General features: G+C 30.4%; 1 protein-coding gene across 1 annotated transcript; it reads left to right on the top strand.

Annotated features, from left to right (window-relative positions):
* Window positions 1-3,446: 3,446 nt before the first annotated feature.
* LOC132755875 (uncharacterized) lies at window positions 3,447-11,103 on the top strand. The gene is made up of 10 exons (XM_060746809.1): window positions 3,447-3,736; window positions 4,067-4,227; window positions 4,598-4,658; window positions 4,962-5,161; window positions 5,603-5,801; window positions 6,469-6,570; window positions 8,707-8,742; window positions 9,242-9,370; window positions 9,634-9,717; window positions 10,168-11,103. The coding sequence occupies exons 1-10, from the start codon at window positions 3,509-3,511 to the stop codon at window positions 10,432-10,434; spliced, it is 1,467 nt and encodes a 488-aa protein (XP_060602792.1). The 5' UTR covers window positions 3,447-3,508; the 3' UTR covers window positions 10,435-11,103.
* The last annotated feature ends 2,315 nt before the right edge of the window (window positions 11,104-13,418 follow it).

Raw genomic sequence — 13,418 nt, forward strand, 5'->3', positions numbered from 1 at the left:
ATTTTTCATAAATGATATGTATAATTGTATGTTGACTCAATCTGATGATATTCTCAGTCTAGATGAAATACAGATGTTTATGTTATTATTTGCTGAGACAACTGTTTTATTTTCATATACTGTTGAAGGTCTACAAAATTTGTTAAATAACATGAACATGTATTGTAAAGCATGGAATATTACTGTTAATACTGATAAAACTGTAGTCATGGTTTGTAAATCTGGAAACAGAACTCAAGATTATGATATATTCTATGATAGTGAAAAACTAGAAGTTGTGAGAACTTTTACATACTTAGGTGTGACGCTTTCTTCTAATGGTCGTTTTTATCAAGCACAAAAATCGCTTGCTAATCAAGCTTTAAAAGCTTTGTTTTCTTTAAATGCATTATTTGACAAAGTTAATTTTGAGATACCAGATATTAAATTAAAATTATTTGATACCATGATATTACCTATATTAAATTATGGATCAGAAATATGGGGGCTACATAAAGCCCCTGACATTGAAAGAGTACATTTGAAATTTTTGAAACAGTTGTTAGGTGTTAGGCAACAAACTGTAAATACAACAGTGTATGCAGAATTAGGAAGATTTCCATTAATTGTATATAGAAAGATAAGGATATTGAAATTTTGGTACAGAATTCTTAAGAATAACGACAAACTTATTTATAGAATTTATAGTATGAGAAATAATAATGATGTTTTATTAAACAAGTGGTCCAGTGATGTACGAGATTTGTTGAATGAGTTAGGTTTTCCGTTTTTATGGAATAATCAAAATATTACAAATGATCAACTAAATATTTTAATAGCACGAATAAAAGATCAATACTTACAACAATGGCAAAGTGAAATCAACAGTTTACCTAAATTAGAAACTTATTGCATATTTTAAAAATGAACATGTTGCGGAAAAATATTTGTTGTGTGTTAGTAATTTAAATTATCGTACTACTTTATGTCGATTTAGATGTTCTGCTCACAAATTACTGATAGAGGAAGGTAGACACAGGAATATTCCAAGATCTGAACGAATCTGTTTACGTTGTAACATGAATGTTGTTGAAATGAGTATCATTTTCTATTAGTGTGTCCCTTTTATAGAGAAATAAGATATCGTTGCCTTCATAATTATTACTGTTCTTGGCCTAGTATCCAGAAATTTAGAAATATTATGACATCTTGCCAAAAAAGTATTATAAATAAACTGGCAAAGTATTTATACCTAGCTACATGTAAACGAGATACGTATAATCAATAAATCTGACTGTTTAAATACATATTGAATAATTACTATTTCTTTACACTTTTCTCAAAAATATTTTTTTGTGGGTGTGTGTGTGTTTGTTTGGGTTATTCTCATTGTTACCAAATGTATTTTATTTTTGTTGTTTGTTTGTTTGTTTGTTTTCTTGTCATATTACATGCACATTATATCATATGTATGGCAATGAACATATTGTATGTTTATGCTGAATAAACTCTTGAAACTATTACATTTAAATCTCTCCCGAAACATCATAGATGGCTGGAAGGGGTTGACCCACCTCTTATTAATAATGGGAACGTATTCAACGTGTTTTTATCAACTAACAATACACCAGTATTGACATAAGCAAAAAAAGGCATGGCTGACATTACATTTAAATCTCTCCCGAAACATCATAGATGGCTGCAAGGGGTTGACCCACCTCTTATTAATAATGGGAACTTATTCAACGTGTTTTTATCAACTAACAATACATCAGTATTGACGTTAGCAAAACAATCAAGGCATGGCTGACTTCTCAGCACTGTCGGCGATTGTGTTGATGTACACAGGTTTCTAGATAATTTTCTAGATATAGACATTCGATAGAGAACAGTCTCTTTCCTATATAAAAGAACAAGCTTATCATAAAAAAGATTAAACTATTTTAATAGTATGTACCATCTTTAAATTGCTTATAGATATAGTATTCATATCTAAATGATAAATATAATATCTTTATCTACATGAATGTCATTGTATATGTTAAAATATATTTTATCGTTGTAGTAAAACCGTTTAAAAATCAGGTTTTTTAAGAGAGGAAATGAAAGATTATTACGTAGTTTAAAATAAAAGTGCAAAACATATGATCACATAAAGACATCGAATAAAAATATAATAATTAACAGGATCTTTATAAATTAAATAAAAACTTTTATACTAGATTTATTTTGAGAATTCCTTTAATTTTGTACGTTTAACAGATGTACGAGGGCTGATTGATAAACTTGTGGAATTGTATTATTTCTTATTTCGTATTGGTTGTTCAATTAAATATGTTTATGATAAAGCAATATAAATGTTGTTATCAATATTTTAATTAATATCCCTTTAGGACAGTCAAGATTGACAGTCTAACATGTAAGACAACCAGAAATTCCCAGTTTTGTTAATTTAGAATGAAAATCATTAATAATGACATTGGTTTCTTTTTCAAAGTGTACTTGGGTCACTACAGTATGATTTTGTTCGGGTTATGATTGATATGTTAATGTAAAAAGTTTAACTCTACGCTTGGGCAGAGATATCATTTATGTAAATAGTCCTTCTGTTTAAACATGACCATTTATAGTCTAATCATTGATATCTAAACAGAGATAAAGTCACTTTGAAGTTAATAACAGCATTTAAACCAAGTTTAACAATTTAAACTTTGCACGCTAGTTGCAATCGAATTTCCTTCAGTGTAACGCTTTTCGCGGAACTGAAACAGGAGGTAAATAATATGGTGAATATTTAGATTTGAAAATACTTACAATATATGTAAGTTAATATTTTTAATCTGCTTATGATAGTTGAATGCATAAAAGTCCCCGATGTCTTGACGTTTAAACTAGATACCGATTATTATGTAAAATTATTGTTATCATACATTTATATAACAGTTAACATTTACGTATTTTAACAATTACACAAAACAACCTTCAAAATTATAGTTTAGCATTTCAATTGTTGTTTAAAATCATGTTTGAAAGTATTTCTATAGTTAAACCATTTAAATGAAGATCCTAAACACTCTAAATATTTATCTATTTCAGTAAACAAGTTTATTATAACATGGGTATATTTCAAGCATTATTATCAAGGTCATATATCAGTACGGTATTGATTTTATCCGTCAGATAACAATCTGTCATTAAATCTTAGTTGTTTTTTATAGATAATTATATAACCTACTTACAATGAAACACGAAATATTTTATAAAACATTCTAATTTAATATATAGAATATTATTAAATATTTAAGTTTTATCAGTACTGTTTTTATCGAGTTTTACTTCAGTATAAGATTCCTAGGGTTTAATCCAAAATACAGTTGTATTTTCCTGTAAACTTTTCTTTTTTTATTCATTTAACACCTCACCATTGTGTTTAGATGGGAATACATATATAGGAAACAAATATATAAACATTCATATATTGATTGGTTTTCTACTTCATAATAACAGTTTTTCTTTAAAGACATAAAGGATGGGCAATGTACATGTATTAGACCGAGGTCTAAGTAAGACCCAAGTACCCTACCATTTAATGAGGACCCCTGATTTGTATGAAGTGTTGGATGGCGAATGTAGTAAAACATTACGTACCATTAGAAGCTTACAAAGAGACAGGAGATTTGATAACAATGCAAGATCCTATATTTGTCAGATGATGAAGGATCTGGAAAATAAGATACATATATTCAATGAGGACATGGTATGTATTTACTTTAAATACATGAAAGGTTATACAAGAATGATATCAGATTTTATTATATCAAAACGTTTATTTGTATCACTTTGATTAAAGTAAAGATATAATTGTATTTGATTATAGTTATAATACATATATGTTTTCATATTGAATCAGATAACTGAATACAAAATATACTGACCTATTAACCTACTTCAACGTTAAGTAGATACCTGTCAGTCAATGATTGGTGTAATAAATTTGAAATACAAAATACAATTGAGAATAAATTTGTATTTGTATACATGCATATAAAAGGCGCTTTTAGCAATTGACAATGTTCTTATCTAAAAGATGGGACCGGCCAGTCAATCGAACATAAGACAAGCCGACTCCGAAGAAATACAGCATCTAAGAACAGAATTGAACAGGCAAATGAAAGAAAATGAAAGGCTCAGAAAGGCTCATAAAGATATCGAGGCAGTATTGTCTCAAACTGTTAATGAAACGAAAAGGTATCCTATCAGAATTCTTCAAACAGTTCCTGATACAAATTAAAATGTTTCTGTAATTATATACTGAAAATTACTTGAAACATAGAATATTTTCTATTTTGTCCTAATTGTAAATAATACTTTTCTTATTTACTTTAAAAAAAAAATAAAAAAAATAGTTAGGTATCTCATATATATATATACATGACAATATGCCGTTTTATATATATGAAGCTATTTGATTATAATATATATCAAGACATTTAATCATTATAAATATATGAAGTCTTTTAATATTTTATTCAACATAAGAAGTCATTTTATTATCATACACATGTACATTTTGTATATGCAAACCTCCAATTATCAAGTTTTGAATAATTCAATCTAGAAATGATTCACACCAGGCACAACAAGGACGTGGACAGGAACAATCTAAACAAGAAACTCATGTAAAGTGATTTATTTTAATTATAATTAATGTATCTGTTTGTCAGAATCTAAGAATATGTACACACAAATTTAACACCGTAGTATGATAAATTTATTATGCGTTCATAACAGATAAATGATTTGAAGCAAGAGTCACAGGTTTTAATTGATTATCTATGTCTAAACACTTTCGTTTTTACTTAAGTATTTAACATTAAAAGATATAAAAGCAATTGACAGACATATTACATCTGTTCACTTGAATAAAGAAAGAGCTAGAACATTCTATTTAACAATAATCTTGTTTTAATTTAATTTAACAGAAAAAAGGAACAGAACGAAATACCGACCAATGCATAAAAGAGTTACAGTTAAAAGTACAGAATCAAGAAGATGAAATAACGTTCCTGATAGATTCAAACAAAAGCGCGATGAAACTTATTGATCATCTTAAAGGCATAGAAAAAGAGTTAGAGGGTAATCTGAATGCACTCAATCATGAGAAACAAGCTTTGATTCAGCGGTAAAAATATTTTCTTTGTTTATTTCTAAGAAGAAAACACTTTTTCATTTTACCATTTATTTCAAATTATATATTTAAGCGTGATTTTCATCAAATGTATTTGAAGCTTTGGGTCATACAAACATGCGTGCACCTTGAGGTGCCTAAACTTTCTTTTATGAATAAGCTTGTTTTAATTATCATTTTATTGTTTGCGCTTTTTTACGTATTACATCTTAATGATCCTGATTGATGGCCTTAACAGTTCCTAGTTTACTTTGTCATAATTAAGAGGCAATAAGTTAAGAATCTGCTTATGACTATTTTACTTATTAAATTTTCCTAATTTATCATTTCTATAATATTTTTTTTCAAATGACATGCAATTTCAATTGGGCATACTTACAACATTTTAAAGCTAATTACCATCTTTAATGTACCGTTCATCCATTTATTTTGTAGACTTAGTAAAGTTCCCGAGCAGCATTTAGTTGTCGACAATCCAGCAATAGCAGAGCTCTCTGATCCTAACAGACCACAAAAATTAGGCGAATTTTACAGTGAGTTGTACGACAATGAATGGACGGATGCGTTTGATGCTATAACAATGTCCGGATATGACGAGAAAGATACTATTGTTACACTTCAATTGACACTGATTGTAAGATATAAATTTCATTCAAACTTACCCGCTAATAATTATAATAGTAAAACTAAGAATCTCTAAAGAATCCCAAAATGGCAAAAATTAAAAATGTTGCAGGATCAGTCTGACTGAGGCTGTTTATAAACGGTACTAGCTACCATAAACGCCCCAGAGCATCTGCTTAATCAGAATCCTACATTTAAACATATAAATTTGAAATTTTGTATTCAGAAATATCCGTAGATGTAGTCATACTTGAGCTATTTTGATTGAAGGTCAAGGTTTGCATGCACGATGCCACGATAAAGTCATCGTCAGTTGTGTATTCGTATATTCGAATTCCTGTCATAGAAAAGCATTTCACAAGTTAAAAGCTGTTACATAAATGCAAGAAAATAGAAGTAGAGAACTTTGTTTGCGACTGGTATGTCGTCTTAAATATTTAATTATCAAAGGTTGTTTATATATTTAACTATGCTGAAATTGTAATCATTATTTACTGATATTTTGATGACACTACTGAAATTTGAATGTTTTATCTAATGAACTTATATGAATATATTTAATTAAGCTTTTTGTGTTCCTCTTAACAACTACTTAGTAATCAGTACATGGGTTTCATTTATTGCTAAATATAACTGTTTACTTGCATATATACACATGCATTGTCTCTATTTAATAGAATGTTTTAGAATTCTGCAACAGCAAGTCATCAACTCTTCTCAAGAAAACCGAGGAAGCTGTGAACTTTCTTTTCAAAGAGTATATAGACTTTCAAGAAAAGGTAATAATTATTTTGTTTTGAAATAATATGATAATATTATGTTAAAGAGAAACAATAATAAATAAGATAGATAAACTTATGAAGGGCAATGAATTGGCAGAAAAAGCGTGACCGCTATTTCATGAGTTAGATTTGATAAAGGCCAGATAAAGAAAAAGCTTAACTGTCACTTCGTGAGTTGGATATGATTTTGGTCAGATGGAGAAAAAGTGATCAATTCGAATCATAAACGCATCCTTTCACGAATCATTAAAAACACATAACTCATAAAAACACATGGATAATAAAAATACATAAATATAAACACCTATAAACAATTAAAACGCACGCAACACGAACACAGACTTTCATAAACACATGTAAATCATAAACACACATACATAATAACAAGGTTTGCAGTTAAAAAAGCTAGTAACGGCTCGCTATTCATCATTTCTATTACATTGAGTGTGCTTAAATGTCAAATTGAGAGGTCTCTCTCTCTCTCTCTCTCTCTCTCTCTCCCTCCCTCCCTCTCTCTCTCTCTCTCTCTCTCTCTCTCTCTCTCTCTCTCTTCCCCTTTATATCCCGTTGAATGTTTGATATATCAAGTGTCAGTGGCCTTGACCTTTTTATCTGAAAATGTATGTGGTAGGTAGAACTCATCAAGGTGTCTTCGAATATGAAGTTTAATTGTTACAGGTTAATGAGTATTGGAATGTTTGACAAGTCAATATATAGAGGATATTGAATGAGTGTAAGTTCAATACTGAATTTATCGCACCAGTTGAATAAAATTATATTATGCCAGCCTCTGGCGAGCATAATATTATTTTATTCAACGAGTGCAATAATTTCAGTAATTAACTTACACGAATTTAATATTCTATTTATCACATACCCACGTAAAGTCCGTTTAAAGTGAAATAAGAGTCATTTTTTCATTGACGCGCCTATAGTATAACGCTTACATTTAGCGCGTCTTTACAATATGTTTGTATAACGCTAATGACGTCACGTCAAAATATATGCACGGCCGTGCAATACCATATTTACGGAGCCGCAAAATCGGCACCGGTATGTGATAAAAAGCAAGTACCCCATTGGATGGGCCAAACGTATAGGGTTCCCTGTAAAGTGCATCATGTAAACTTCCATATGCATGGTTTGTTTGTATAGAATGCATATGTGAAGCGGCATTATCATTCAAAATAGTGTTGTTAGAACTATCTGCACTTGCAGACTGTCGTTAACTACTTGTTTACTACTATTGCATGGAAACATTGTAGAATGTTTCAAGTGAAATCCTTTTTGAAGTCATTTTGCGAAGAAAATTGGTTGGCCACCCCTATATAACAAGATCATTTTTATGTTTCATTTCATTCACAGAAAAAAATCCCCTCTTTAGCATGATAACTCAATTTAAGGTAGAATTACGGATCATTTCTCATAATGTTAGTTTATGGGAACATCTTTTCGAAAAGACCGCGGGTACCTCCATATCGCAGAGTATATTCACTCAAAAATGACCCGAAATTTGATTTAAAAAAAAAAGATAAAAAAAAGACAAAACTGCGCAAAACCGAATGAACACTAATGTTAATTCACCAAACGAAATACTACTTTAGAAGAAAGGAGTAAACAAAACGTCAGTGTAAATTTAATTGATTAAAAAGAAATAATAAAGACTAACTTTTTTTTTGAAAAATGTTACATGATCATATCTTTGCAATTAAAGCAATTCTTGCTGTTTTTAAAAAAGTCCAGCTCAGACAGGTTAATCATGTAAAAAGCTAGAAGCCAATCCTCGGTTACAATTCAGATAGATTTGGAGTTTTAGGTTGTTTTCTATTGCTTCCTCGTTAAAAGCCTAACGTAATACCGACTCGCCGTGGCGATCGGGCAACACACAATTACATTTCAGTCGTTTCCTCAGTAAAATGAGGTAAACAACATACTTTGATTGAAAACCTTCAAAGAAGTTTTTAACATATTCTGCTAAAAAAACTCTCATAAATACTAAAGATACGCTAGGTCTCATTATCGAAATGAAAATCATAAAGTGATTACCATAGATGTATTCATTTTATACTCTATGTAAAAAAAAATAAACGTTTTATTGTATAGCACTTCAATTTTCGTATTTAATATTTTTAGAAAAGTCAAAAACACTTGACGATTAAAGTCTCACAGGTAAGAAGTAAATTATTTTACTAGATAAATATATTGCATCACGGTATCTCCCTTTTATTGTGAAATAATTGAAAATATATAGATTCCAAAGTAAGGTGCAGTGATCGGAAGTAGCACGTGCTTGTAACCGCAAAACAGGGTACATATTCTATAGTTAAGGCTCACAAGAAACGGTACACATTGAAATGTATAGGGTCGCAAAACACGATACCCATTGAATTGTAAAGGCTCGCAAAACACGGTTAATATTGAATTTTATAGGCTTGCAAAATACGGTATAGGCTTCCAAGGCAGGTAACAATGAAATCGTGTATCTACTTTTATAATGATAATTCATGTCGGCTATCAATGCATTCATTTTATGTGGTCTCTCTCTCTTCTTATATATATAGTTATATCCATCTAATACTGTCTATAATCAAAGTTTTACTGTAATTGGGTAGCTGGCAACATATTTCTTTTAAATAGAAGCCTTTATAAATGATAATTTACATCACAGTCGGGACAATGGCTGAACGACTCTTCACTTGACTGTGGATCTGACGAGTATGTGGACGTACAAGAGAAATGGAAACCAAAGTTCGGTAAAATGTATCGAGAACAAGCCAAAGAACAAGAACCCGAAGTGGTGATGAAAATATATTGATACTTGTTTTGTTTTCATCTAATTAAAGGGACATAAACCAAATAAAGAATTGCTGTAACATTTTCTGTGAACTAATAAACGTTTCAAAGGTATAAAGAACTATCTAAACAGATTTTCTAATTGATGTTACCAAAATTAAATACATGCAAACAATTTTCCTCTGTACCACGTACATTTCTCACTTTAAGAAGATACTTGAAGAAAACACGAAATCCTTTATTATAAACATATTTATTACTTATCAGGTACAGAAATCTGATGTCATTGTGCATAAATTGAAGGATTTTAGGAGGGAAGTTGCAGAGTCAATGGTTCCAATAGTACAAAAGGTGCATTTTGCATTTTTCACATGCGTACGGTATTAAAAATTAACATAACATAACATAGTCAAGAGCACGAACATATTATTAAAACAAACAAAAACAGAAGAAAAAAACGGAATATTAAAAGAATTCCTTCCCAAAACGGCTAAATTGAAAATGTGGCATGCTCGATTTAATAACCTATTTATTGACAGAGGTACAGTAGTGGTAAATGCAGGCTACCGTCCACAAAATAACTGACAGTTTTAATATGCATAGGGAGCATGCCTTTATTGTCATCATTAACGAAAACAAATAGTATAAAGTATATTGTTTTGATAAATATTAAGAGCTGTTATCTTAGGGAAAATTTCAATAACTTTTCTTTTCCTTGATTTGAATCATTTAAGTTGAAGTTTGTAAAATAGAAACATTACCATTAGTTATTCTGGTTCAAAAATTGTTTTTATACAATAGGCCTACATATCAGCGAGCTGGAAGAACGAATATATCCTGGAGCTCAAACCTTTTATCAAGAAATGTATATTTCTTGGATGGATGATGGTTGTACAATCACCACCGATGTGCTTGGCAACATGTAAAGAAGGAGAGCGATTTGACAGTAACATATTTAAGGTATACACGAAAAGCGGTCCGACTGTAGATTTCGTGGTATGGCCAGCCTTATACTTGCATGAAAATGGACCGCTAATTGGAAAAGGTGTTGCTGAAGCTCGAAAATGAAATACAATACATTATTTTTGGATTATCATGCAAATGTATACATATTATGTATAGTGTTTTTGCAAATATTTATAATATACTTAGATCTATACTAAATTGATTTCTTAAATATTAATGCTCTTGCAATTGCTCAAATCGATATGCATGTACATTGTATGAAAGAAATGTTAACCATGTGTTTCTGTATTCAAAATTGACATACTTTAAAATACAATAATTGTGGTTGTTTCATTGTGTTAGTGTAATGTATAGAAAAACATACGACTATAAGAAAAATAACATGTCAAACAAGAGTGCTTTATATAAAATAGCGGTAATCGTGTCGTATTTGATGAAACACTGAGTATGAATATGCGTATGAATTGCGTGGTGGTTTCTATGGCCTGAACAGTACTGTTCTTGTGTTTTATGGTCTGTAAATTGGATGGGATGTTCCATCTATTGCTTCGACTGCTACAGCAATTTTGTCCCAGAATCCCCGATGTTCTTGCCATTCGGTTAGGTAGGCCATCTTTAAAAAAAGTCTGCAAGTCTCTTATAAAGACGGGAATGAGAGATCTTACTTAGTCTTTTACGGTGTTTTTGTTGTCGTCAAACATGACTGACGAAACTGTAACAGGGTAAGAATGGAGCAAATATTATGAAAATCAACATACGATTCGTGCCTTATGTGTATATGCTCGTTTAACAGTAATCTTATCAAATAAGATTTTCTGGTGTTTCCCTCGTCAATTCATAAAACTTGTATTATCTTCTGTAAAAAATATAACGACGTCCTTTAATCTGTGTATGTTATTGACGTTGGCAAAAGGCGACCATATATGTCTATCATTGGGTCCGAGAGAAAGGTGATGATGGTTATGATCGCAGAACAAACTAAGCAAAAGTATTCTGTGACCTCTGGAGGTTATTGAACCAGAGTTGGCAAGACAGCAAGGACCAACCTTCTCAAATCTGGATTCATTAAGACCGTGCCAGTCATATGTTGAAATGGATAGGTTTTTATTTTCCACTTGCAAAATTAAATCATAATTATTAACAAAAAATGCGACCTTCTAAACATGCTATCTACAATAACAACAAATGAGCAAATCAAATTATTCCAAATGAATACATGTACTTATCTAAATATATGATAAATGTTCAAATCTATTAAACTTGTAACATATCCGCCACAGGAATAAAATACAATACATAATTGCAAACCACGAAGTTTGCAAAAATATAGACAACATCATGCGTACACCTGATTAAATACATGTATGTTTAATTTTTATAGCAAATCAAAAGTTGAAGCAATTCAGAAAATAAAGATTTATAACATCTTTTTACATCTTTTTTAAAATACCTGTAAATGTGTATTGTTTCTGTTTCCTTTTATTTCTTTGATAATATTGACGGCAATAGGCCATTTAAATGGTTGCATGTGTTCCTTCATCGAAAAAAGAAGGCTGTTTGAATTGGGATTTTTTTTCTAATTCGGAGCTCTTATGTAGCCCACCAACCCAATGGGATAATATTGGGACAACACGCGGCAGAATATGAATCACCTACCACCAGATGTTAGAAAACTTTACTAAAACGGATCACTGAGACAATTTCTGGGAAACTGATCATGGCCGATCAGAATATAGCGAACAGAGAAAGCAGGTAAATAGTGTGTATATTTACCAATCTTCTATTATTTTTAATAAGAGACTTCATAGTGTAAATCATGTTAACTAAATATTATAAATTGTACTGTAGTTGTTGCTATGATTCAACATTATTTATAAAATCTAAATAATTTTATTTCCCATTAAACTTACATAGCATAGTATTTGTATCACTTAAGTATTTATACCTATCTAATACGTGCATATCTTATTCAATGTACATTATTTTAGGAGACGAGAATATATAAATTGTTACAGGTATCATACCCTAACAACAAAAACTGACTACCATATATGTATTTTGCCTTTAAGCTGTATGAATAATGGTATGTAGGTACACAAACATAAAAATGCACAATAACTTTTATGGAGCATATACTTTCCAATGTAAAACCCAAGCACTTATGTAGACCTATGATATTATCAAGAACCAGTCAATGACGATATAGAGGATATTTGTTTGTTTTGTAAGATTGAAATATAATTTCACAGAGTAAACATCAGATGCAATATTTTCACGAGTGGCGTAGCCACGATTGAAAATATAATAACTGGTGTTCACGAATGAAATATTTCAATCTTATAGATTCGCATTCAGATATAGTCCGGCTACAGTGAAAATTATATTTTATAAATTTCGCTAGTGGTTAATCAGAATATAATCATCTGATATATTACAATAAAACACTGAAAATCATGAAATAAATGCAGATGTTTATATATAAATTATTAGTTTATGTATGAAATGACGGCAAATTTGATATTTCTTTTATCGGATGAAGGCACAGTTTGACGCACTATTTCTATGTCAAACGAGAGCAAAATACAGAAACACGCAGATTATTTTACACTGATACGAACGTTATCGCATGATGGATATCCTTCTCAAAAGATGTAATCTTTTTTGACAATTTTATTAATTTCCGAAAATGTACTACCATTTCTTTTATTGCATGCCTGTTTATCAAAGAATAACGTTTTCAATATTGAGTGAGTGTTAATCAATATAAGGTCGATTATATTTGCAGGATTATGTATTTTAAACACAGTAGTTGAGTGTAATGATGCGGTATAATCTTAATTAATCTTTAATAAAAGGTAAGTGCAAAGATGATTAGGCGGACAATGTCACCGCTCCTGTTTTACTGCTGAAACTAAAGTATCAGACATATGAAAAATTACTCATCGAGAAGTTACTGAAAATAAAACAGTATTAACGTTTACTACAGATGAGGGCACATCAAAGTGGTCATCAACCTTCGTAGCATTGTCAGTGATGGTGCTCAAGCAATAATCAGTTGTCTCTTAGATTCTTAAGATACAACTTTA

The sequence above is a fragment of the Ruditapes philippinarum genome, unplaced genomic scaffold (genome assembly GCF_026571515.1).
Source record: "Ruditapes philippinarum isolate M1 unplaced genomic scaffold, ASM2657151v2 ctg3268_1_1_1_1, whole genome shotgun sequence".
In the NCBI taxonomy this organism is placed as follows: domain Eukaryota; kingdom Metazoa; phylum Mollusca; class Bivalvia; order Venerida; family Veneridae; genus Ruditapes; species Ruditapes philippinarum.